The sequence below is a fragment of the Sordaria macrospora genome, chromosome 1, assembly GCF_033870435.1.
Source record: "Sordaria macrospora chromosome 1, complete sequence".
Lineage (NCBI taxonomy): Eukaryota > Fungi > Ascomycota > Sordariomycetes > Sordariales > Sordariaceae > Sordaria > Sordaria macrospora.
This window is the reverse complement of record NC_089371.1, coordinates 1,693,832-1,718,067: the sequence shown is the minus strand read 5'-3', so window position 1 is coordinate 1,718,067 and position 24,236 is coordinate 1,693,832. Positions and strand designations below refer to the sequence as shown.

Sequence of the window (24,236 nt, the reverse complement as noted above, 5' to 3'; positions counted from 1 at the left end):
AAACTGGAGCGAGGCGGCATGAGGTTGATACATATAGTATTATAGAAGTTTCTAAAACCCACCAAAAGAAGTTCTGGGAAAAAGCTAACTCTCATCAGGGTATAAAAAAAGAACTTGTACAGTAATGAGGCCTGTCCGTCCGTCCAACTCCCTCGTTGCTGCTGCTCTCCTTCCTATGCGTTGCCGTCGAGGTAACGGCCGGCTACTAGGGCGCTCGCTGTTCCCCATTTTCTTCATCCTAACTTTGACTCTTCCTTTTCTGCTTCTTCCTCTATACAGGTTTATGATCGCTGTCATTTTTAATTACAAAAAAAGCTCTTCTTCGGACTGAACTGGTGCTCAGGTCTTATAAAAAACGTAACGCCATGCCGTTAGGTATCTGACTGACAAACAAGAGAGAGATAGAGAAACAACATGAAAACATGAAAAATGATGATGCGTTGATGCGTACTAATGGATATATGTAGAGATTGGGTTGCAAGGTGTGCTATGCGTAGAGGTCAGACAAAAACGCCGAAAAATGGCAGTGATTAACACTATGCGGGAAGAAAACCATTAATATCATGCCCCGACTTCCTGCGCAGATCCATTATTCGAGTTTCGCAATGCCGTAGGCCCCATGAATCCCGCCTGAGGTAACTGCGACGAGACGTTTTGCATTTCCATGCCCTCTTTGGAGTCAGAAACCACAGGCTGTTGCCAGCGCCGATGTGACCCAAGTCGCTGATCACCCTGGTTATACTTGACCTTGAACCCGTAGTAAGTCGGCGGCCTTGGCCGGCAGAGCACGACAAACCAGTTCTTGAGCCAGTTTGCCTGGGTGAAAGCCCGGTATCGGTCGGGCTTGGGAAACTTGTGAGAGTTAAGGTATTCGCGAGTAGTCTCGCCGCGGGCCATCAAAAAGACATGGTATCCTGTAAGAGCAGCTGGGTACAAAAACGCCAGAAACCCATAAAAGACCATGGCAAATGGCACGCGGAAGTGATTGACCGCGTGGCCAAAGCTGGTATGGTGGCGGTTCTTGTACACCAGTATTTGTGCCAGGGAGGCGCCGATAAGGTACAAGGCAAGTACGGTTGCCGAGCTGACGAAGGTGAAAAAATAGCGGTAGTTGCGACGGCCAACGCAGTTGTTGAGCCATACACAGTGATGGTCTTGGGTCTCAACACAGTTGTCGCACAAGCGGCAATGATGAGCGCGTGGAGGACGCCACAGCTGGCACGTCTTGCAGTACTTGATCGGGACCTCCATTGCTGCCGTTGAAGCTTCTGCCGAGTGAACTAAAACCCAGTCGGTAGTTGGGGGCCCCGTCGGGCTATCGTCCATCTCAGGAGGGGGAAATTTGTGCAGATTTCTCGGTAGAATCTAGGGCATGTCAGCGCAATACTCACAAAAAAAGGTCAACAAGCCGTAGCATACCCCTGGATCTGTTGCTGACGCGTGTGCGAACGAAGATACACAGATATAAGCAAGGTAGGCAAACGTAATGGGTATCGCGGGCGAGATGTTGTGCCAAATCCAAGGCGCCGAGAAGATAAAAAAGAGGATGCAAGGAAGAACGATTAGAGACCCGGTCGCTATGTTTATCGGGCGTTGCCTTGTGTTCTGGAACCGTCCACCAAGGCAAAAAACAGTGTTGCCCTCGAAGTATTCGTAGTTTTTACCAAGACTCGGATCTTTTTGCCTCTTTGCACGTCTTTTGTGTCTGGCCCGTTGCCTCTCGTAATTTTGAGGTGGGATGTTGGGAGACGAGGCAGCGGATTGCAGCTTCTCCCCGCCCTCAATCTCTCTATTTGAACCCGTTATCCCGGACTCGTTCATCCTCGGCATCAAGAAGCTGGATCTGAAAGATCGTGATGTCCTCGTCGGCGACCTGGGTGGTGTTGTCGGAGTCCCCTCTCTGTAGTCTTTGTTCATTTCCACGTTGATGTTTCGGGTATCGACAGGTCTCTGCAACGGCTGCAACGGCCGGACGCTATCCGTAATGCTCGAGGTAGGGAAAAATCCGTTGGTGGGACTCGTGTTGGCTGTCATGCGGTCCATGGTTTCCTGCTCCGTCATTTCGGTCCCCCTGGAAGGCATACGCAGCTCTGCGTCCTCGGCAATCTGCGCCCCTATGCGACCACTTCCAGTTGAGATGACACTATTGCGAGCCCCCGCTTCTCCGGTAATCACATATGGGCGGTTCATTGTTGACGGCCGCCCAGCACCCCTTTGCGCCTGGAGTTTCTGCGAGCTCATCGGGCGAAAGAAGGCATGTGACGTTAGAGACGGGACATGACTCCTGCTCGCCGCACTGATGGGACGACCTCCTGCACTGCCGATGCTCCCAGCTATGCTTCCTCGCTTCCCCGACAAGTGTTGGCGTAGAGGTACCGATTGCGCCCACGGACCCCTTGACGATAACCCGGTCCCAGACGTCTCGGGACGTGATTGTGTGTCCGAATAGAAGCCACTCCTCCTATTGGGGTTGGCGCTCGCGGGGACTCCTCCTCGTGCTGTGGTATCTGATCCTTGGCCATCCTCCGTACCTATGTCTGTCATTCGCGAAGATATTACGCTGGGAGGGCCGGCAACGATAAGCTCGGCTCGGGGAGGGTATTGCGGGAACGTGTTGTCGACATTTGTCGGGGAGGCTGACCTCGAGGGTCCCTCTTCGAATGTCATCGTGTCGGCTAGGGAATCCCCCAAGACCCGTGGTCGATCGCGTATGAACCGTGTGTGTGTGATGTCTGGCTAATGTCGGGAGATCCGGCGCTATAACATGGCTATAAATCGATGACGAAAATGGATGGGTTTCCCGGCGGCGGGAAAGGAGGTTGACGACGAATGCGACAGGCTGCGGCGGGTGATAAACCGGGGCGCAGTGGTGTCGGCAGTGTCAAGTATACGTAAACGACGTCGCTTGGAGGTTTTGAGGTCCGGGCGCGCTACACGGGGTGTCGAGATATTGAGACCAAAAGGAGGGAGGTGTGTTTGACGCAATGACGCTCGGATCGATGGAAACGGTTTCGGTAGGGTACGGTATCTCGTTCGAATAGGTTGAGTTTGGGTTGTTGGCTGGTCACTGATGTGTCAGGATCAGGTCGGTTGCCGTTTTGCTTTCACGGTTGGCAGTGCCTATTTGCAGCAATGGGATTGCGGTGTGTGTGTGTGTGTGTGCTTGTCGGGTCGTTGGGTGAAGGAGTGTTGTCGTTATGGCGGCGAAAGTCAACTACCCTTGTATCGGACGGGCGAAAATAATGAGTGTATTCGGAATCCGACTTTGTTGGTTTCCAGCTGTGCTAAGGAGTGGACGGCTGAGCGAGATCTCAGCCTTTGCAATAGTGCGAAGAGAGAGTGGTGTTTGCCTTTGGCCTCGGGTCGAGTCAAAAAGTCGAAAAGTGTTGTGCAACGGAATGGGTTGCAGTTGGTTGCAAGGAGTGGTTGGCCAAGAGCCTCGCATTGTGCTTTCCCCCCGTTCGTTTCTCAGCGTTCCCGTCCCTTTTCTGGGTGACCTTTGGGCTGTCCTTTTTCGCTCCAACACAACGGGCCCGGAACCACTGCAAAGGCAATTCCAATGGAACCTTGGAAAACCCCCCCAGTCGATTTCAAATGCAAGGCCCGGCCTTTGCACCACTTTGTTCGAGATATTGGAAATGGGCCGTGTCATCCATGCAGCGCCGTCATTTCTTTTTGCCCATCAACCCCAGGTGAGAAGGCACGCCCGAGGCACCCTTTGGGTTAGTGATCGCGGTCAACCCCACTCCACGGGCACCTCTTCGACTGTTGAAGCGTTCAAGAGGTTCTGTGCCTGGCTCTTGTTGCTGCGAGATAGTGCCTTGCGTGTGCCATGGCTGGATAGCAACACTGTGGTCCATGCCCTCCCCTTGGAGTGCCAAGCTGCCCCTGAGCCAACCTAGCGCTCGTTATCAACCACCATCTAGTGTAAGATTCGGTTCTTATGCCTGGAGGCTCCTTTTCTTGTCATGGTGCTGTCTGGCTTCATTGTGAAATGTGAAGCTCACGGAGATGCCTAGCACCTACTTGTTGAAGTGCTAAACTTGGAGTACGAAGGACGGAATGCAGGTAATTCAAACTCGGATCACCACAAACAAAGTGGCTGCATATGTACGCACGCAGCATGTACTCCAGATTTCCGTCACACGTGGATAAACAGCTGGAGCTCAGCTGGCTGGCTGTTTGGTTCAACTACCTATGTAGTTCAGTGACAGTCTGACCTGAACTCGAGGTGCCGGGCCCACTGTTTCCGTCCGATTGAGCGCCGGGCAGCACCGCACTGACCGCAGCCATTCCGGTTTTCGTGACACAATGTGATACCAGCCGCGCGCATGCATGACCCTAACCCTGGCAATTTTACTCTTTTGCCGTGGACTTGACCAATAATGAAGCTTTGCCGTAGGTAGTCCTCATCAGCTCGGCAACCAGCTCCTTACGTAAGACACGCCAAGCCTTTTCTCAAGCCTCGAAATCATACCACTACCCGTAACCAACGCCGTCCAGGCCGTCAAGGGGTCCGTGCGCCAGGAAACCTCAAAGCTTGTGCTGCTGCTGCATCATCGAAAGCCGAAAGCTCTCAATTCCCCGAAACACCTTTCCGCACCTGACGCCATAGCTACCTCCCGTTCGCCGGAACCCCACCACCGACCTCGACAACAAATCCCCCCCGTCGTTGACCCGTTCGTCGAAACCCACGTCGTCCAGCCCGACTTAATAAACAATCACAATGGCCTCCTTCGTTGCCCGCCGTGCTTTCTCCACCACCGTCCGCCGCTTGGCGTCTGGTGAGGAGGCTCTCAAGACCGAGTCCAAGAAGAACCCCGAGATTCTGGTGCGTGAAATTTGAAAATAGGGGATCTCGGTCCTACCTCCCTCCTCAACACATCGACCTACCGAACAGCCGGAATTGGAGGCGCAAAGAGAGCTTTGGCCGAGTTGGATCCTTGCGCCGGGTTCTGGAGAATGGTCGGAGAGAGAAAATGCTTCGAAAATGCGCGCGCGGCGGGTTTGGTTGGTGTGTTGCGGCAGGAGCGGGATTTGATGATGCATTGGTTGCGAATTGCGAGAAGAGGAGAGGAAGAAAATAAGAATCAAGCTTCGGAAGCTAACGTGGGAATTGGTGTTGCTCCGAGTATAGGTCCTCGGTGGTGTCATGGTTGCCGCCTTCATTGGTGCCGGTTACTACTTCGGTATGTTGTTTTCTTATCTCCGCCCAAGCTACGGTATAGCTAGCTTTACCTATTGGAGAGCTATGTCCAAGCCTCCAAAATAAACAAGAGCTCTAACATCTTCCCTTTCCACGCCCAAAGGCCGCAACCCTACCGCCTCTACCGCCGAGACTGCCGTTCCCCAGACCAAGAACTCCATGCCCTGGGAGTCTGGCTCGGGCGCTGGCAAGTACCAGTACTACCCCGGCGGTGACCCCTCCGCTGCTCCCAAGGACGCCCCCAGCGCCGTCAACGTTGTCGTTGTCCCCAACGTCAACCTCCCCAAGGTACGAAGCACAACGACGATTCCGTCCAGCTCACCATATTCCCGATATCTCTTGCTCCGAATACCGAGGGATGGGCCTTATGATAACGGAGCAGAGAGAAAGGAAAGAGAGGATCAAAGTGACTGACAGCAAACTCTATGCAGAACCTCCACGACAAGTACAACAAGTGGGGCAAGGAGGGTTACTAAATTCCTCTTCCTTTGTTATCCGCATGATGATGGGAGAGAAATTGCGTAGTGGACTTGGCCCTGGAAAACGAGCCCATGTCATACCACGACATTTGTAGATACACCTAGATTCCAATGAACGGTTCTCTTGGGCGGTTTTGGTTAACCATGAAAGAGGAAGACTATAATCATACTACACCCGAATCCATGATGCCGTGAAAGTGTTTGTTCTTGCTTGTCAGCATCATCTTGAGACTTTGGGCGGAAGATAGGTACAATTGTGACAATGGATACCTAGTTGGGATGAAAGTGTAAAGTCACGTTGAGCCTGTCCCGAGATCTTCAGAGATTCCTCGAGCAAGATCACCACGTATGTCTCATTTGGTCTTTAGCGACCCATAACTTTCGCTTGATATTCCTACGGAAAAAAAAAAAGAAGTGATGTCGACAACTTGACGCCGGAAACACCTATGATCATCGCTTATCCATACAGTGTGTGCACATCCCAGCTAAAGAATAGTAGTCCCTTGACGAACGGTTCATCCTCCAAAAGTCATCCTTCAAAAGCCACCCAACCTGCCACCCAAGTCCCACGCACCGCAAAATATCAGAACCCGACACCCCCCAACAAACATACAAACTCAACGCCACGTAAATGCAAAGCTATCTCTCTCTCTGTGTTCTTTCGTTTCTCCTCCGACTGCTCAGTTGCAAAACCGACTTGCTTTTCGGTTTCAGCTACCGCTGGTTCCACGCCTCAGCTTCGCCAAGTAGACAGACAGACCTTCACTGTCCAGGCAGGAAGAGTTCGCCCAAGCTGTCGTTCGTACTAGTTTAGCACTGTAGCCAGCCAGTTGACCACATTCCGCTCCTCTTTATCCCCCTTCCCCTCATTTAGGTCTTGTTGGTTCAGATTCTCAACCGTTAGTTGTAGCTGGGCCCCTCCTTCCTGGTTTTGCTGGGTATCGGCTTGAGGCTGCTGCTGCTGCTGCTGCTGCTGCTTTCGAGGTCGCCCTCTTCCCCTTTTCGGCTGTTGCTCGGTACCATCAGCTGGAGGCTGCTTCCGAGGCCGTCCCAACGGTCTTTTCGGCTTTTGCTCGGTATTAGTTTGAGCCTTCTCCTCCTTCTCCTCCTTCTCCTTCTTCTCCTTCTCCTTCTCCTTCTCCTTCTCCTTCTCCTTCTCCTTCTCCTTCTCCTTCTCCTTCTCCTTCTCCTTCTCCTTCTCCTTCTCCTTCTCCTTCTCCTTCTCCTTCTCCTTCTTCTTCTTCGGCTGTTGCTTGGGCACTGGTAAAGAAGGCTCAGGCGACGCGGATGAACCCTCCTAAGTATGTCGCGCCGCGGCGTCGGCAAACTGCTCGCGTTGGATACGCTCTAGTTCTTCGAGCGATAGACCGGACTGCTCGAACTTGTTTGCTTTCTTCTCTCGTCCCTATTACGGTTATGTGTGTGTTAGCTTCACGAAAGAAGAACAAAAAGACACAAACGAACAGGGAAGTAATAACCGTTCTAAGTACCTTTTGAACCTCCTTGTGCTCCGCAGCCGCCTCCAGCACGGCAGGGACGTAGTCGGCGAAACCGAGTCGCTCGAGCGCCTGCGTGATGTGATCACAGGCGATGGTCTTCTTCGACTCCTTCTCGGAGATCTCGTTCGCCTCGGACGAGACGAGCGAGATGAACTCGACGCAGAGATCGATGAGGAGATCCCTTGCTTCCTTGGCGAATGACAGGCCGGTCGACGATGGCAAGATCTCGCTCACAATTTTTTGGACCGTCGCTGTGTAGTAAGTTAGCTCATACTCTTGAAGGTTTACTTCACGGACCCTTTTTTGCGTGGTGAGCCTGGTCCATCCGATAATCCGTTTGCTTGAGGAATAGGCTCCCTCTTAGCCACAAGATACCGCCTTAACCAGCTCATCAAGCCGCAGGCCAGGGTCGAGGTCTTGCCACCCCCCACCACCATATCTCCCAAACTCGTTGCCGATAGTTGACGTACCCTTGGGAAGTGAGAGGTCATCGTTGCCTACGGTAAATGTGTTAGTAAAGAAACATCTCGATATAAATCATGAAAAGAAAATGTAAGTAAGCTACTCGGAGGTGGCTGAACCCCAGAGCCAGAGACAATCCACGGCTCCGAAGCGTATGCATAACGGTATCCGGAATATTTATCTTCGCCCATCTTGGCCAAGTGATCGCCATATTGCTGAGTGATGAAGAGGGTAAGGAAACCATCGTGTAAAACCTTGTTGTTTATATACAACAACCACAAAGTGTTGCGAGTAAATAAACTCGCCAGGCAGCAAAGCCCATCGTGACGTGCTTTTCCTTATTCACTCCAACTTCAACAATAGGTAGTGAAGAAGGAGTGGATGAAAGGGAGTGTTGGTGGTTTGGACTCATGAGTGAGGCTCACTCCACTCAACTTGAGTCTTAAGGCTGAGTGGCTTCATCATTGGGCGAGCTCGACCATGTGTAGGTGCAAGCAAATGGGCAATGTGTATTTCGGGGAAATCACCAAAAAGAAGAAAAACGGCAGAATGCACAGAGTGACAACGGACCTCCAAATTCGTGATCAGACATTTTGGCTGATGGATAATCAAGAGACTTGAGAGTCTCCTATGTGCGTCGTCGTGGGACGGGTGGGTGTTGATGCCTCGAAGGGTCGAACCTCGACGAGCTAGGTATAGTGGCTGAAAGATGCAAAATCCCCAAACTGCCTGGGCGAGTGATATCTCTTCAAGATATGCGTCCGGTGTAATCAAAGTGTTTTGAAGTTCTTATGAGGTCGAGTTGCATGATGGTTAGGGGAGCCGAAGCTCCCTTTGAGCTCGGAGGTGCCCTGGTGAGGATGGTTGCCTTTATACACGACACATTGGCACCGCTCCCTTCACTTCAAACCACAAGTACGGCTGGCCTGGATGCCGCCAATGGCAACTGGGCGATTGGTCCTAGCTCATCGCACGCACCAGGGACAACCATGGGTATGTGGCGGAGTCGTACATGGGACGCACCAGCCACAGTTCTTCAATCAGTGACTGCACGCTCGCTCACAGTCCAAGGTTCAAATTCGTTGCAGTCGGGCTCGTAGCTCAGGCGACCCCCCCTCTAGACATTTACTCACATACAACCCTAATCTAAAGTTTAACTAAATCAGCTTGGAGAATATGAATACATTAATTTGTTTTGCATTATTGCATATTTTGATTAATCTTACATTAGTTTGTACTAAGTTTATACTTTACAACATACAAAAAACTAGTAACTAAGGGAAATACGACAGTATACAACCGGTAATCAATAAAATATTAAATAGTTTTTAACATGTTTGCTGCAATGCCCTAGCTGGCTTATAATAATAGCACCAGTATAGAGATGCTACAGTGACCTATGCACTTGTAGCAGAGCGGAGCGGAAGTGGTAGAAAGTACGGCAGCAGTCCTGAAGGAAGCAGCGTAGTAGCTAAGACAATAGAGGGATGTTGTAAAAGAGGTCTTAGAGAGAACTCTGCTCTCAACACAAAAGAGCATAGTGGACTCTATACTGTAAGAAACAAGAATTATAATAAACTCTGCACTATAGAAGTAAACTATATTGTATTGCTTGAATTGTGCTTGCTTGCTTATTTAAAAAGTGACTAACTAAAGGAGAAAAGAGGTCTTTATATACACAAACGTTAAGTATCTAAAACCTTCCAGAGTGTAGGAGCTTCTGTAAATTGATAAGAGTGCTTGTAGGAGCACTATACTATGAAAGGAATGAACTGAATCTATGAGCTTCTGGTACATTTCATGATGATAAATTAGTCTAGAAGGAATGCTAAACAAGTTGGAGAATCCTAGAATACAGTGGCAAAACCTCTGTATTCTAGTACGTTCTGTGAAGGCTGAGTGGACTGATTCCATAGAAGAAATGGTTCAATCAGCCTTCTATACTACAAGGTAGTACAAAGCAGTTACAAAGCACAGTACTAGCCACACGTTAACATTCTTTATCTTTTATTACTTCTTTTTCACTTTACTTAAATCTTAATAAATAATTTTTTTAAATAAGAATACTATTATTCTACTTGGCTTATTTATTAATAGATAAACAACCTTTAAAATATATCCTACACAAGTTATAATAAGTTCAATTTTCATAAGATTTAAACCATTAATAAAGAAATGGTCGAAAAAGAGAAGAACAATAAAGAAGCTCTCTAAATATATGGTAAGCTTTTTTTAAATATCAAATACGCAATAGCGCAGTAATTCTCTGTGAATAAACAAATTAACTCTCTACCAGACTAAAATATAAAGCTTTATAATAGATACTTTTCAACGCTTAATTCCGGTAATAGAAAGTATATCTTTATTGTCAAAACATCATACATATATATAATATTTTGAATTTTTTAAAAGATATTATAAATACTGACGGCGGTACGGCGTATATATACTTTACGAAGGATTTTAATAAGAATAAGGTGTAGAAAATACAAGATTAAGTAGGTTTTTTAATAATTTTATTTTATAATTTAAAGATATATAGAGTCTTTATAAAAATCTTTAAAAAGTATTACTAAATAACTTTCAAAATCTTAACAGAGAGGCTATTTTTCGTCGTAATTGTAAGATATATATAAGTAAATAGCTCGAATATCCGTAGCCTCTTTTTCCCACTACGTATCAAAATCAGCGTAGCGTTACGCCTCTTTAGCTTCCTTGCGGACTTTTATATAAATTATTAGTATTATATTACTATAATTTTAAGACTTAATGAATAATTAGTTACTGGAGGTATAATAAAATATACGTTTAATAACTGCGGCTTATTAGGCGGTTTTGCGTTTGGCCTAGGGGTTAGTTTTTTACTTAGTGGGAAATATAACTGAAAAAGCAAAAGCTTCAATAAATTGGAAGGTAAAATTACTGATAATTAAAGCAATTTAAATAAATAAATGCTTTAAATTCTTATACCAATTTGAAAGAAATTTGTAATTGTCATGGAGCTGGCGCTCAGGGGTGTCTGCCTGGCTTGAATTCTATATAAGCCAGGCTTGCCCTTTGGTTGGGTGCACTCCTGGGGTGCGCCGCACAAACTACATTTCTGACCTTGGCGTTTCTGGCATCTTTGATATCCGCACCTGTGATGACAGCCTTGCAGTTGTGCCTCTTAACTACCATCATAACTATATAAGACCACTTAAGCGACCGAATTGCTAGCTTTGGTTACTTGTATTCTTTTGGAACATAGCTTAGTGATGTAATGGTCCGTTAGCATCGTGACAGCACCTCTCTTGTGTATTTAGCTATAAGCTCTATACCATACTGGCATAGACTTCTCTTTTCCTCTTTGTTGAATATTACCACTTCACTAAGGCTTACCCATATATAAATCTCGTAGAACCCTCACAGTAATTAACTACTATTATTAATAAGTTTATAACTAGTTTTTAACAAGTTCTAAACTACTTTCCAACCACTTTAATAAATCGCTAAAATAAAACGTTAATATACTATAAACAACCTTAACTTTAAAGTGGTTTAGTTGCTTACCATAGTCTTATATCATTATAATTTCTTTTTTTATATTTAATTAAATTTTATGATGCTTTTTATGGTAGTAATATGAATTATTGTAATTTTTTTACGCTTATTTTAAAATATTTACTACTAGTATTTCAGTAGCTATATAAACGCTCTATATAAAAGGTTTCCGCTGATTATATATATTTGCCGCTTTAAATAATACTAAAATAAGTATTTAGTATCTAGTTTTAAATGATTGATTATAAATAGACTTATATTTTTACTGGGTAGGTGGTTAGTATAAATAATAATTGATAGTATACGATCCAAGTAAGTAGGGAGAAACTTATATTTAAAGTTTAGCAACCATAAAACAAATATTAATTCGTATTTAGTGTCACAGCGGTGGCAAACCATTATACTAAGCAGGCTATGTTTCTACAAAAGAATATAAGTAATCGAAGTTGAAAGATTTGATACTCAAGTAGTCTTATATAGCTCTTTGACCCGCACGTAGTTCCGTATCACGTCGGCTGTTACATTTAGAATGATTTTAGAAAAATTTATAAAAGTTTTGCAATAGAAATTAAATAAAACAACGTTATAGAAACCTCACTCAAAGAAAGAGAGTTTGAAAACTATACGGAAACCTCGTAATATATTCTAAGGGCGGTAATATTAGCGTTTTTTGTTATTATTAATGATATTATCATTATTAGTGTCAACCTGTGACACTACCTCCCCTTAAAGCGAAGTTATCTTTCAATAATCTTCAAGATAAGGCCCCGGCCCCGGCCCCATTTCCGAGGGCGACAATGTCGCGGAGGATTTATCGCAATGCGACAGCTTATATAGCACTACCTGAAAATGCAACTTCCCGCTAAGTTGGACATTTTCCAATGGGCCGATACGTGGCATTTCGGTACTCTTCGATTTGCATACATGGTCCTCAATTGTCATTGCATTCTTAGGAGCTGTGCTCGACTAAGTGCCGGCAAGAATATACCAAAATCGACCTCGAAATTGCCACGGTCGGGAATCGAACCCACCGTTTAAGCAGAACATACTATGACAGGCTGGGGTGCATATGCCCAGACGGCCAAACCTACAAAAGATAGGACGATGTTCTGCTTGCAAGGCAGAACTCGGAATGCACACTATATAGCCAATGTCAACCTGTGACAATTAGAAGGAGAAAGATATTAGAATTTTACTAGTCGTTCGCAAGTTAAGTACTCTACTGCCAGTGAATTCGTTTATTTATTTGCTTCTTATTTTTTATTTAGTATTTAATTTTAATTTCTTAAGTGTTGTTAGTACTTCGTTCTTGATAATTCAAATTTATTTCAAAACTATTTTAAATTATTCAAAATATTAATTTTATATAGAATTTATACGTTATTTATATATTTATATTTATTTAGTACTTATACATTCAACTGTTTATTATATTATATAAAATGTATCTATAATATATGCAAACTGCACAAATGTTTAAAGAGGAGGTTGCTTCGCCTGAGGCCCGGTTGCAGTCAGGTATGAATTCGTCCGAGTCGTCTGGCGCACGCGTTTGAACCGCACACCCCCACCTCTCAGCTTTGTCCGAGCTTCAGAGGTCTCTGGTTTGTGGTCACCTGGTCGCAACTGGTGAAGGAATGCCAAGTGCCGCCATCCCAATCGGGCTCTGACCCACTCGCAACAGTGAGAGTGGAGCCTCGATGGGACCCCACCACAAATTTCTGATCGTTGTTCCGTTGTTCAAAAGAAAATTTGTGATCCATCCGTCGCGTTGAAAACTTTCAACTTTCTGCAGCGCTTCCTTCCTTCACTTTTCTACCTTTTTACAGCCGCGATACGATGCGCTTCCACTGGGACACGCAGGCAACTGCAATGTTTCCATGCTATATCACTTGACTGGACAGCTCACTGTTACCCCGAGCAATGTTCATGATAGGTAAGAACATCTTCCTTCCCCTTCTTCCGCCAGCACAAGAACGCATTGGTTTGGGGTTTCTATGAGGAGAATATTCGTGTCGCCCCTATCATACACAATTATGGTGATAGACACCGACAAGCCAAACGTCATCACTGATCGAAACCGAACCAATTGTGTTCTTGTGTGTTTTGGAGTATCAACATCGTCAGCAGTTTTGCTAACAGTTACTCCCAGTGTCCAGCATGGTTACCATGATCAGGTATGCCGTTTTCCTGTGGTCTGGTACCACACGGATTACTTTCGAGCCGACACCATGATGCTTTTGTACTTTTCATTCCAATTCCGACAGTTCATGACGGACACAATTTTCCTGAACCATCTCGACTCAATCACACCTCGTCGACGCGCCGACTTGAACGTGTCAGACGACTAACGTCCCGGTGCAGACCCGGACCAATACAGATGATCGTGTCCTCTTGCGCAATGGCTTCATATCAAAGAAGTGGCTAGGCTGTTCCATCTTCCACTTCAACGGATGGGGACAGCTTGGCCATGGAGATGTGACTGTTACTTGCGCTCTAGCGATGACATCACACAGAGTAGGTACCTTTTTCTTCTCAAGCACGAGCACACAAACAATCATGGCAATGTGATGAATAAACTTACATTCCATGCTAATGCTGAATCTCTATGTGGATACACGTATAGCCTTTTCATCTTTCAACTGACTTCTTGCCCCATTACTATCTTCTCATGTCTTCGTTACCTTTTCCAGATATGGTTGCTAACTAGACAAAAGTTTCCCTAGATTCCCTCAATGCTGCTCGCGATACTCCGCAACTTCCGGTCCGTTCCACGCGACATATTTACCGGACAGGTCAGACTTGGCGTCAAGTGACAGCTTCGCGATGACCTGGGCAGGCCATTCGGGCTTGTTGAGCTGCCCTTCCTCGAAGGCCGAGACGAAGCCGGCGTAGTCGTTATCGGACATGACGCCTTGGCCCTTCTCGCGTAGTTCCCTTTGCATGTCAGTATCAACCCGTCCTGGGCTGACTGCAACTGCTGTGATATCTGGCTCCTCCACGGCAACGTGGCGGCAAATTGAGTTGAGGGCGGCCTTGGAAGAGCCATACGCTCCCCAAGCGGCATATGCCTTAATAGCGGCGCCTGAGGACACAAAGATGATCTTGCCCTTGGTGGCCCGCAGATGAGGGATGGCTTCTTTGACCTGATCATTGTGTTAGCCTTGCTATTTGATCATAATGGTCCAGGGGTGTAAAGCTCACAATGGAAAGGGCGCTGAAGACGTTCACATCGTAGTGATTCTTCCAGTCCTCAATGGAAGCTTCGGCCAGACGTGTGATGGGAGTAAGTACTCCATGGTTGACAACAACGCCATCAAGCTTTCCGTAAGAAAGGTGAGCGAGCTCTACAGCTCTGTGTGCAGTCTTTTAGATGCGTTAATATACACTTTGCCCTTAATCAATTTTTCCATCCTGCAACTTCAAAATGCGATTCTTGGTCACCACTCACATCAGGCACTGTCATATCGGCGGCCAAGAACTTGATCTGGCTTGGGTAATCCTTCACAAGCTCGCTGACGCCGATGGGAGTCCTGGCAACCATGATTACATTGTGCTTGGCTTCCAGGAGGTCCTGCACGACAGCGAGGCCAATTCCCTTACTGCCGCCGGTGACAATGATGACTTTTGGTTCTGACATTGTGTTCGGTCGTATGTGGTTGGCTGTGTGTGCACCTTGGTGTTTGTTTTGCCGGTGATAGTTGTTATTGCTGTCGTTGTCGTTGTTCTGCTTCGGAACCCGGGAAGCTTGTGAAGTCAGAGATTTCAGATGGTGACGCCTTGCACTTGGACCAGCTGCAACAAGAAATGGTGAAGAAGCCTGTGAACCCCACCACGACAATCGGCAACCTGATTGCGGGGCAGATGGAGACCACCCCGACAACCCGGCCGAATCCCGGATTACGTATCGACAACACAACAACGATATCCGGTGGATGATCATCATGGCATCTCCAGAGTAATGTATGAAGAAGAGCAAAGGTTTTCAAGACGCCCGTGGGTTTTCTATGCCCATGGCTTTTCTGAATAGCAAATGCACTCCTTTGACGGGCGCAGTGGGTGAATCATTGTGGACAGTTGAGTGACTTCTCTTTTTCGGATGGACTCTGCTTGCTTGCGCATTGCCTTTCTGCAATGGAAGCATTGTCAATCAACTTGCGTGTAACTTTTTGCGAGGCGGGAACACTTTTCAAGCCTCCTCTCCAACTTTGTAGTCTCGATTTCAAGAGGTCGTGATGTGCTTCTGGCTCTTTCAGGCTCGTTGGTGGTCGGGGTATATTTCCCCGAAGGGGCCGAGACTGCCTGTCAAACCGCATGTTCACCAAGCCTTTTCGATCTATGGAAAAGACGCAAAGGACTGTATAATTTGGGGGGTGTTCAACATATCGCTCACATCAAGATGCTAGGATAGGTCTCAAGATATGCATCCCCAGTGATAGCCCCGGAACTAGTCTCGCCAAGCCCGGGACTCTGGGGTTGAGAATGACACGAAGGGCGCGGTCTCCCCCTCATTTTGATACACAATTGTGGAACATGGATGGCTTGTTGAGTTGATAAGGGCTTGCTTGGCCGTATAGCTGCAGTAGGAGACATATATATATATATATAGATATATATATATATCTCTCTCTCTACGGTATGCTGACCTGGCCAGATTCTCTCTTGGTTCCTGGCACATAGGTTGACGGATTCACATAAACTCGCCAAGAGGTCGGAGCATCCTTGACGCCCCGAATTCATCAGAAGCTTTACCTCACAGCCACTCAAGTCACACATATAACGCATACCAGCAATCGCAAGAGCGAGCGATATACATCTCACCTACCAAGTCGAAGGCACCAAAATGTCATCCACAACCACCACCACAACCACCACCACCACCACCACCACCATCACCGCGAACACCGGCACCGTAATCCTCGGCGCCGGCATCATCGGCGTCTCAACCGCCTACTACCTCTCCCTCTCTTCATCTTCATCTTCATCTTCATCTTCATCATCATCTTCATCTCCAGAAATCCACCTAATCGACCCCTCCCCCACCCTCTTCTGGTCCGCCTCCGGTTTCGCCGGCGGTTTCCTCGCCCGGAACTGGTTCGCCCCCGAAGTCTCTTCTCTCGGCGCGCTCTCCTTCGCCGAGCACGCCCGTCTGGCTGTCGCCCACGACGGCCGAAGCAACTGGTCCTACGCGCCCTCGACCTCGCTGGGATACTCGGCCGTGGCGGCTGACAAGGGCGTCAAGAAGCGTGGGGATGATTGGTTGCGGAGCGGGACGAGTAGGGCGGAGGCGGCTCCTGAAAAGCTGTTGCCGGTGTTAAGTGCGGAAGACCTAAAGAAGAAGACGCCGGCGTGGTTGAGGAGACGCCAGGGCGATGATGTGGAGGTTATTGGCGGGGAGGGGGACGCGGCGCAGTTGGAGCCCGAGAGGTTGTGTAGGTTCTTGTTGGCGGAGGCGGAGGGAAGGGGGGTGAAGATTTCGCAAGGGGCGGAGGCGGTGGAGGTGTTGAGGGAAGGGCCTGAGGGGGTGGTCAGTGGTGTGAGGTTGAGGGACGTCAAGACGGGGGAGGTGAGGGAGGTGAAGTGTTCGCGGATCATCATCACGGCGGGGTGCTGGAGCGGACAGGTCTGGGAGAAGCTGTTTGGGGCTACGTCGAAGACGGTAAAACAGTTGCCGGTGACGAGCTTGGCGGGTCATTCGCTGGTGGTGAAGAGCCCGAGGTGGCAAGGCGCTGTCGATGGTGAGGGGTGTCATGCGGTTTATACGAGTTATGATGACGCCTTTTGTCCGGAGATCTTTTCAAAGGTGGGCGGGGAGATTTACTTTGCCGGGCTGAACTCGGCGGTAGTGCCACTGCCGAGCGTGGCGGAGGGCTCAAAGGTGCAAACGGAGTCTATGGAGTTGGTGAAGCAGGCGGCTAGGGAGCTACTGGGGTCAGATATTGATGGAGAGGATGATTTGGAGGTGGTTAGAGAGGGCTTGTGTTTCCGGCCGGTGACGCCGTGGGGACTGCCTATTGTTGCGAGGGTGCCGGATGAGCACCTCGGAGGCGGAATTCAGACGAAGCCCGGCGCCGAGGGAGGCGTGTTCATGGCTACCGGTCACGGGCCGTGGGGAATTAGTATGAGCTTGGGCACGGGCATCGTGATGAGCGAGTTGGTCCAGGGACGGCCGCTGAGCGCGGATATCAGCGCGTTGGGGTTTGAGAAGGTGGTTGAAAGGACGAACTAAGTCTAGGACAACGGAAATGGGTGTTCATGCCCTGGTGGCGGGAGGTTGGCAGTTTGGCCGGCTGGCCCATCAGGCGGCCTAGATTAGGTGGTGGTGGCAGGAAAACGGAAAACGAAGATATGTCTTGCATAATGGTACGGGTAGCGACCGGTAGCACAGACAGCAGGGTCTTGTAACTTCAAGGAATCCCGAAGTTGTCGTGGTTGCAGTACCGTACTACTACAAGCTGTAATGGATAGCTTCAAAGATAGTCAGCGATTCTCGAGGCGGCTCCTTTCAGGCAGGTAGTATCATCCAAAGCATGATTCAGGTTAATGAAGCAACCTGGTATGAGTAATTTGATACAGACGTCAAAATTCAATATGCTGTACCAGAGCAACAATCAACATGTAACCGTAAAGTGATCACAATGATCACAATGGAGTGTGACGACCGCTACAAGTTATTGTGCCATGAGAGAGAGGTACAGGCGGCCGATCCAAGATGTTGGGATTTGCTGTGGCAACAACAAAGGCAGCATGAAACGTTGTCTTCACAGAAGTAATTTGGCTGCTATGGTGGTGGTTCACAGAAGTTTAGCCGAGCCATTGTTGGGTTGGCTTTGTGCTGCGTACGCATGTCAGGGACAACACACAAACTGGAGGAGTATCGAGCATGGAGAGCTTGAACCGGGCCGTAAGCGGGACTTGGGTGCAAGAACCGAAAGATCGTCATGACGCTTTCCAATTGTCGTTTAACATTCCTTGATCGGAGGGGCAATAATCTCTTTTTCACTGCCGTATGGCAAGCATGGTCTACCGTGTTGCCGTTGCTGTTTGCTTCTGGCAGATACTGTATGGGACGAGTGAGGTTGGATGGAGGACAATGGACGAGGGTGAGGGTTGTTGGTGCTTGGAACCAGTCAATCAGAAGCGCTGTGTTGCCGCCGAGAGATGTTGTTGGTCCATGCTTCCTCCCGCAAAGTGATGTGCTCGGGGATGAGCTGTGGACCTCTCGGGAACCCGCATCGCCCGCATCGCCCGCATCAAGGAAGGATTCGGCTCCGCTTCTTGCCTTTTCCACTCGGACAACCTCCCATCCGTGACTGTTGATTCGCCATCAAACAATTTCCTTTCATCACAGATATCTCTCCAATCGCATCGCCAGGTTGGCCGGCCCTCTCACCAAGGGCCGGCCTTGACTCCTGAGCACGCAAAGTCGCACTCCTCCTTTCTTTTTCTTTTCCTTTTTTCTTGTTGTACGCGTACCGTGTTCGCCCTCCTGTGGACCACCGGCCACCAGTGTCTTGCATCCTGCTTCCACAGCTGCTGTGACACTTGTGAGCGACCAGACCAGACCAGACTCTCAAAGGACACTAGCAATTGGAGGACCAATACCCGGCAAAAGTCAAGCTGCTGCTTTGTGGAAAGGAAGCGACCCATCTGCGGCCGTGGCATGGCAACGCAACGGGGCCGCTGTGCCTGCCTTAGTGTACTGTGCTGTACTGGGCCCTGACAGGTCCTGGGACTACGGCGTACAGTGTCCTGTTGAGGTGCTGCCGTGGGGGCTGGAGCCATTCCCAGTTGGTGTTGACTTGCTGTTGATGCCAATTCGCTTCGAGCAGAACTATCGAGACTTCCATGCCCTTGGCTATGCAGGCAATGGATGGCAGTCACAGTCACAGTCGGGTGCTTCACTTCCAGCAAACATTGACGGCCCGTCTCTCCCATGGCGACGACCACGACCACGACATGCTGGAAGAAGAGCCTTTCCACGGCAGGCTTGGGTATTAGGTATATCAACCATCTCTTATAGATTAAGCTGACGGCATACTGGCTTGGTATTGGCGAGAGACCGACTCTCAATACACCCCAAGAGGAGGTTGATAAGCTTTCTTGTTGAGCTTCCATTGGGTCTGTGGTTGTTCACCTGCCCGGAAAACCTCCCCGGTCTCATGCTGACTTTCACAGTTACACACTCTCATCATTCATGCCACACAAGCAGTCAACAGCAAGTGCCGTATATTGTCATCGTGGGCTTGAGGAAGCAGATAGATGGACGGCTGTGGCCACCGCATCGAGACCGCATACCGCACGTTGTCATCTGCTTGTCTGGGAGCCAGATTGCTTGCCAGACAGTTGAGCAAGGAACGATCCCATATATTTGCAGGCGATATGTGACCATGTCAACTCCTAGCAAAGCTGTCGAGCGGCATGTACCGCCATCTATGCTCTTTTGTAAATGGGTGTGCAGTTGCTTGCGAGACATGCATCCCAGAAACGTCCGGAAACTCGATTCATTGACCTCCTTCGGTTTTTTCCAATTTTCGTTCTCAGTTCTCGTCGACTTCATATTCAGCCATACTCATCGAGAGTTTCCTCGGCTCATGAATTCGCAAAAATCATGGAGCGTTGATGGTCAACGCTACTGTGTGACGGGCAAGCATGAGCGGCGGGGGGTTCGATGGGGACTAAGAGGCGAAGGGGGGGGGGGGGGGGGGGGGGGTGGTTCCACACCTGGACCCTGGCTGGCCAATATTAAAGGCCGATCAACCGCTGAGCTTGGTGCCTATCAAGCCTTTTCCGCATCGCCATGACCATCCGACTTTTTGCCCGCCCATTGACAGTCATCAGAAGCGTCTTGACGTTATTGTGCGCCTTTGACTCTTGACTGGCTTGTTCCTCGAGGCGTTGGCGTTCCTGTCGACTGCTACCTTTGATCACCATCTCCACACAACAAAAAGGGGACAAAAAGGGGAAACTGTCGACGTCTTCCAATCACGCCTGGACCTTGAGCCCGCCATCACGGTTGAAGAAGTCACGGGTGGATTCTGCCGAGCAATAGCGGCTGGCGACTTGCTGTGAACTAGACGGACGGATTCTGCAGCTTGTCAACTTGTCTTACTGCATGTGGTTAAACGTTCATCACAGTTACCTGAATCCTCTCCGCATCCTCGCCTTCAGGGCCTCGATACGACTCTCTCGGACGCCTTTCCGAGTTCCGAATAGCTTATTACTTCTGGTACCGGCCCAGGTCCATCATATATCCCCGAGTCTCCCTTCCCGTGTGCTGAATCGTTTCTCAATTTTGTTTTCTTGTTTTTGGCCGTCATCCACTTCCAATTCACACTCGATTCCTCACCGATGGCCACCGCATCATCACATAACGCTTCTTAATCTTTAATTTTGGGGGATCCGGTATGCCCTTGTTGAAACAGGTCGAGTAAGCCGCTTCGTCATTCGACCACGGCTTTCCGTCACCGCGGACCATATACCGTTTTAACCACACACACTCTTTCATCACTCGCCGACATGGATTCATCAATACCATCGGCGCTCAGACGCGCTGCAGACAGCACCACACAAGCCGTTGGCGACCTAGCAAAACGAATCGCCATCCCACTCAAGCCGAACAGTCCGCCTGGTCTTGTCCAAGCATTAACAGTAGACCCATGGTCAAAAGCCGGCAAATATGGACTCGGTTGGACGTACTTTTCGCTTGCCATTGTCGGTCTCATTTTGTTTATGAGGATATGGCACTTTTGGCAGGACAAGATTCGACAAGCGATATACAAGCAAGAGATGGAGGAACACTTTCGACAGCTTTACAGTCTGGAACCAGAGTGGGATAGGTCAGCAGCGATGGCTACGGGCATGACAGTGGCAGAATCGAGACGCCATTTCTTTCCCGACGAGCCGCCCCTCGAAGAGAAGAACTTCAAGCCGAAAGCTCACTTCTCATCCATCGGTTTTGTTAACGACACACTCGCCCTATTCCGATGGGTATTCTACCGACCGATCCCCGATATTGTATGGAAGAAACATCGATTTACCTTCTCATCCGTATCCGTCCTGTTCTGCGTCTTCGTTTCCATTGCCTTCGTGACGATCTACTGCTTTCTCCAGCAGCCGCTCTACTGGCAGAGTATTCGGTTCGGCTCTCCCCCGGTCGCTATCCGTGCCGGTATGATCGCGGTTGCCATGACGCCCTGGATCGTCGCTACGAGCACAAAAGCCAATCTTCTCACCCTCATCACAGGCATCGGCCCCGAGCGCCTCAATGTCTTCCACCGCTGGCTTGGATACTTGTGCCTGTTCCTCTCGTTGGTCCACATGGTCCCGTTCTACGTGCAGCCGGTATGGGAAGATGGAGGTATGGAGATCTTCGAAAAGTTGTTCCCCCCAGGCAGCGGGATCATCTATGGCTCCGGCATTGCTTGCTTGGTGCCCTTATGCTGGCTGTGTGTTGGCTCACTCCCTTTCATCCGGCGAAAGGCCTACGAGGTATTTGTCATACTACACATCCCGGTTGGCTTGATCTATGTCGCCTTGCTCTTCTGGCACACCAAGAACTTCTTGCTGTCATGGGGTTATCTGTTCGCTTCCGTTGGCATCTTCCTTGTTTGCAATATTATCCGACTTTTCAACCTGAACTGGGCGAAGCCTTGGCGAATGGCCTGGATGATTGGCGATGAGGCGGCTATCAACATCATGACCGAGAATGCCATCAAGATTACCATTCCGACCCAGATGCGTTGGAAGCCAGGGCAATACGTCTATCTACGTATGCCAGGCATCTCGCTTTTCGAGAATCACCCCTTCACGATTTCTTCACTGTGCAGTGAAGACTTTCCCTCTGAGTACGGCGAGAACTACAGGGACTGCGTGCTGGTCTTCCGGCCGTACGGCGGCTTCACGAAGAAGGTCCTCGAGACTGCCATTGAAAAGGGGCCCTTTCACACCTACCGCGCTTTTCTCGACGGACCATATGGAGGCATGCGGCGGGATTTGGCCGCTTTCGATACCTGTATTCTGATTGCAGGCGGCAGTGGCATCACTTCTCTGATGTCACAGCTACTGAATCTTATCAAGAGAATGCGTGATGGAAAGGCCATCACCAAGAAGATCGTGGTCGTGTGGTCACTCAAGCGTCTTGAGGCCATGGACTGGTTCCGCGAAGAACTCCGTATCTGCAGAGAAGCAGCACCTCCTGAGAGCGTGACCTGCAAGTTCTTTGTGACATCTACACAGCGCCAACAGCCAAATGCTGGCATACCTCATGGCCGCGCTCCAAGACCCTTGAGCAACCTTTTCCACGATAAGCTGGATGGGTTTGTCTCAAATATCGCTAACAAGCGCAACAGCGCGCTCATCATGGCGGAGGCGCAAGGCGATCCAGAAAGAGAGCGCGAGCTCCGCGCCGAAGACGAGGACCGGATCACCGCCTTGCCGCAACAAAAATATCTACAACCTCATCACTTTCCTCCTCCGCCTCCAGGACCGCCACCTAATCAAAGATACTCCGTTGCTGAGGACACACTCCGCAAGCTCGAGGGGCGCGATGTTAAGGACCCATCGCTTATGAACCCAATCGACAGCAAGGACGGCGTCAAGAAGGATGGCGAGTTCCATTTCCCAGCAATTGCCCCACGGCCCGATAAGGCTCCGCACTTCAACTACGCACCACCAGCAGCCAAACAGCGATATAGCCAGTGGCTTGCCCAGACAGGTGGTGATCCCGAATCTCAAGGTCGGCCCAGCTACGTAACCATGAGAGAGTCTGAGGACCAGGACCACCACCAACAACAACAAGAGCAACACGAAGAAGGAGTCGAGTACAACAACAATCCTTACTCCGGCCAAGACGCCTCACGATTACCCTACCCAATACCACCACCACCTCCCGGACCTCCACCTGGACACAACCTCACTGGTACCGCCGAATCAGCTCCTGCTCCCCAGGCAACAACCCAACCGGTCCGTCCCCCCGAACTAGCCCACCTCCGCACCGATAACCTTCCATCAGCAGCCCAGCGGCCCGCTACCCGTCCAACCTCCACCTTCGGTCCCCCCTCCGGCTTCGACTTTGGCTTTCCTAACACGCCAACCGAGTTTCAGAAGTCGCTCATGCGCTTCGCCTTCCCCGTGCCGCACCAGATCGACGGCGGCTGGAGCGTCGAGTACGGCCGCCCGGACCTGGGGTACATGCTCAAGGAGTGGGCGACCGGTGGACCGGACGGCAGAGGCGTGCTGGGACGCAGGACGGCCGTGTTCGTGTGCGGACCGGCCAGCATGCGAGTGGGCGTGGCGAACACGGTGGCCAGGCTGCAAGCGGAGATTTGGGGGGATGATATGTTGGAGGAGATCTTTTTGCATACGGAGAATTATGCTTTGTGATTTGAGCGTGGACGAAGTGAAGAAGAAGGAAGGCGGCGTTCTCTTTTGCTTTGTTTTGTTTTGTTTTATTTTTCGAGATACCTTTACGTTTACTTGTTTGGATGTGTACGATTGTGCTGGCTATCCTTTGTGTTTCCTTGTTGTTCTAGGTAATTCGTGATGGGAGGAAAACAATTGGATTGGAAAACGGATGCCACGGTCATCAACTGGGAAGTGAGCCTGGATGGGAGTAGAGAACGGAATGAGGGATGATCTTTGCGGATATCGATGATCATGCTACCTACTTTGAGAGTCAGGAATAGATGGAAGACGATGAGATATTTGTCACTAGTACAGTACGATAGTCATCCTTTTGTACATAAATATCATACAACTCTTCAGACGCAGTGAATGTTCTCTGTTGTGAGGTGTTCGCTCACGTCAACTGACCGCCTCGTATACGTATTCTTTCTCTCGACAAAAAAGTAATAATCGTACCTAGAGGCAAGTAAGTACCCCGATACCTAGCAGAAACCCCTTTAACATCCATGATGTACATCTGAGAAACGAAAGCTAACCAACATCGTCAACAGAACCAAAGCAAAGTCTACTACCAAACCCATCCCTACATCTTCTTCTCCCTTTCCAATCCCCAATCCTTTCCACTTCCACCTCACCTCACCTCAC

At 49.2% G+C, this 24,236-nt stretch overlaps 6 protein-coding genes across 6 annotated transcripts; 3 read left to right on the top strand and 3 right to left on the bottom strand.

The window, feature by feature from the left end:
• Position 1: 1 nt before the first annotated feature.
• On the bottom strand, positions 2-3,592 carry SMAC4_05459 (uncharacterized protein). The gene is made up of 2 exons (XM_024655347.2): positions 1,420-3,592; positions 2-1,365 (listed from the first exon to the last, which is right to left on the bottom strand). The coding sequence occupies exons 1-2, from the start codon at positions 2,665-2,667 to the stop codon at positions 562-564; spliced, it is 2,052 nt and encodes a 683-aa protein (XP_024511246.1). The 5' UTR covers positions 2,668-3,592; the 3' UTR covers positions 2-561.
• A 390-nt stretch (positions 3,593-3,982) lies between these two features.
• On the top strand, positions 3,983-6,641 carry SMAC4_05460 (uncharacterized protein). The gene is made up of 4 exons (XM_003347112.2): positions 3,983-4,831; positions 5,138-5,189; positions 5,310-5,494; positions 5,638-6,641. The coding sequence occupies exons 1-4, from the start codon at positions 4,727-4,729 to the stop codon at positions 5,680-5,682; spliced, it is 387 nt and encodes a 128-aa protein (XP_003347160.1). The 5' UTR covers positions 3,983-4,726; the 3' UTR covers positions 5,683-6,641.
• A 245-nt stretch (positions 6,642-6,886) lies between these two features.
• On the bottom strand, positions 6,887-8,787 carry SMAC4_05461 (uncharacterized protein). Its single transcript, XM_024655348.2, has 4 exons — positions 8,217-8,787; positions 7,655-7,681; positions 7,176-7,435; positions 6,887-7,090 (listed from the first exon to the last, which is right to left on the bottom strand). The coding sequence occupies exons 1-4, from the start codon at positions 8,236-8,238 to the stop codon at positions 6,983-6,985; spliced, it is 417 nt and encodes a 138-aa protein (XP_024511247.1). The 5' UTR covers positions 8,239-8,787; the 3' UTR covers positions 6,887-6,982.
• A 4,957-nt stretch (positions 8,788-13,744) lies between these two features.
• SMAC4_05462 (uncharacterized protein) lies at positions 13,745-15,134 on the bottom strand. Its single transcript, XM_003347114.2, has 3 exons — positions 14,638-15,134; positions 14,391-14,552; positions 13,745-14,332 (listed from the first exon to the last, which is right to left on the bottom strand). Exons 1-3 carry the CDS (start codon positions 15,130-15,132, stop codon positions 13,919-13,921), a joined length of 1,071 nt encoding a protein of 356 aa, XP_003347162.2. The 5' UTR covers positions 15,133-15,134; the 3' UTR covers positions 13,745-13,918.
• Positions 15,135-16,029: 895 nt separating this feature from the next.
• Positions 16,030-17,789, top strand: SMAC4_05463 (uncharacterized protein; the record flags this gene model as incomplete). The annotated part of the gene is made up of 1 exon (XM_003347115.2): positions 16,030-17,789. One exon carries the CDS (start codon positions 16,030-16,032, stop codon positions 17,413-17,415), a length of 1,386 nt encoding a protein of 461 aa, XP_003347163.1. The 3' UTR covers positions 17,416-17,789.
• A 2,707-nt stretch (positions 17,790-20,496) lies between these two features.
• Positions 20,497-23,977, top strand: SMAC4_05464 (uncharacterized protein). The gene has a single exon (XM_003347116.2). It carries the CDS (start codon positions 20,706-20,708, stop codon positions 23,568-23,570), a length of 2,865 nt encoding a protein of 954 aa, XP_003347164.1. The 5' UTR covers positions 20,497-20,705; the 3' UTR covers positions 23,571-23,977.
• The last annotated feature ends 259 nt before the right edge of the window (positions 23,978-24,236 follow it).

Bases quoted from the DNA above. Each gene is read 5' to 3' on its own strand.
- SMAC4_05462 (XM_003347114.2), bottom strand. From the start codon at position 15,132: ATGATGATCATCCACCGGATATCGTTGTTGTGTTGTCGATACGTAATC. The intron at 14,553-14,637 runs GTGAGTGGTGAC...CGCATCTAAAAG, and splicing joins CCGATATGACAGTGCCTGAT to ACTGCACACAGAGCTGTAGA. The intron at 14,333-14,390 runs GTGAGCTTTACA...CACAATGATCAG, and splicing joins TCTTCAGCGCCCTTTCCATT to GTCAAAGAAGCCATCCCTCA.
- SMAC4_05459 (XM_024655347.2), bottom strand. From the start codon at position 2,667: ATGACATTCGAAGAGGGACCCTCGAGGTCAGCCTCCCCGACAAATGTC. The intron at 1,366-1,419 runs GTATGCTACGGC...GACATGCCCTAG, and splicing joins CGTCAGCAACAGATCCAGGG to ATTCTACCGAGAAATCTGCA.
- SMAC4_05460 (XM_003347112.2), top strand. From the start codon at position 4,727: ATGGCCTCCTTCGTTGCCCGCCGTGCTTTCTCCACCACCGTCCGCCGC. The intron at 4,832-5,137 runs GTGCGTGAAATT...CTCCGAGTATAG, and splicing joins AGAAGAACCCCGAGATTCTG to GTCCTCGGTGGTGTCATGGT. The intron at 5,190-5,309 runs GTATGTTGTTTT...CCACGCCCAAAG, and splicing joins TGGTGCCGGTTACTACTTCG to GCCGCAACCCTACCGCCTCT.
- SMAC4_05464 (XM_003347116.2), top strand. From the start codon at position 20,706: ATGGATTCATCAATACCATCGGCGCTCAGACGCGCTGCAGACAGCACC.
- SMAC4_05461 (XM_024655348.2), bottom strand. From the start codon at position 8,238: ATGTCTGATCACGAATTTGGAG. The intron at 7,682-8,216 runs GTCCGTTGTCAC...CATTTACCGTAG, and splicing joins GTCTGATCACGAATTTGGAG to GCAACGATGACCTCTCACTT. The intron at 7,436-7,654 runs GTACGTCAACTA...CTTACTACACAG, and splicing joins TGACCTCTCACTTCCCAAGG to CGACGGTCCAAAAAATTGTG.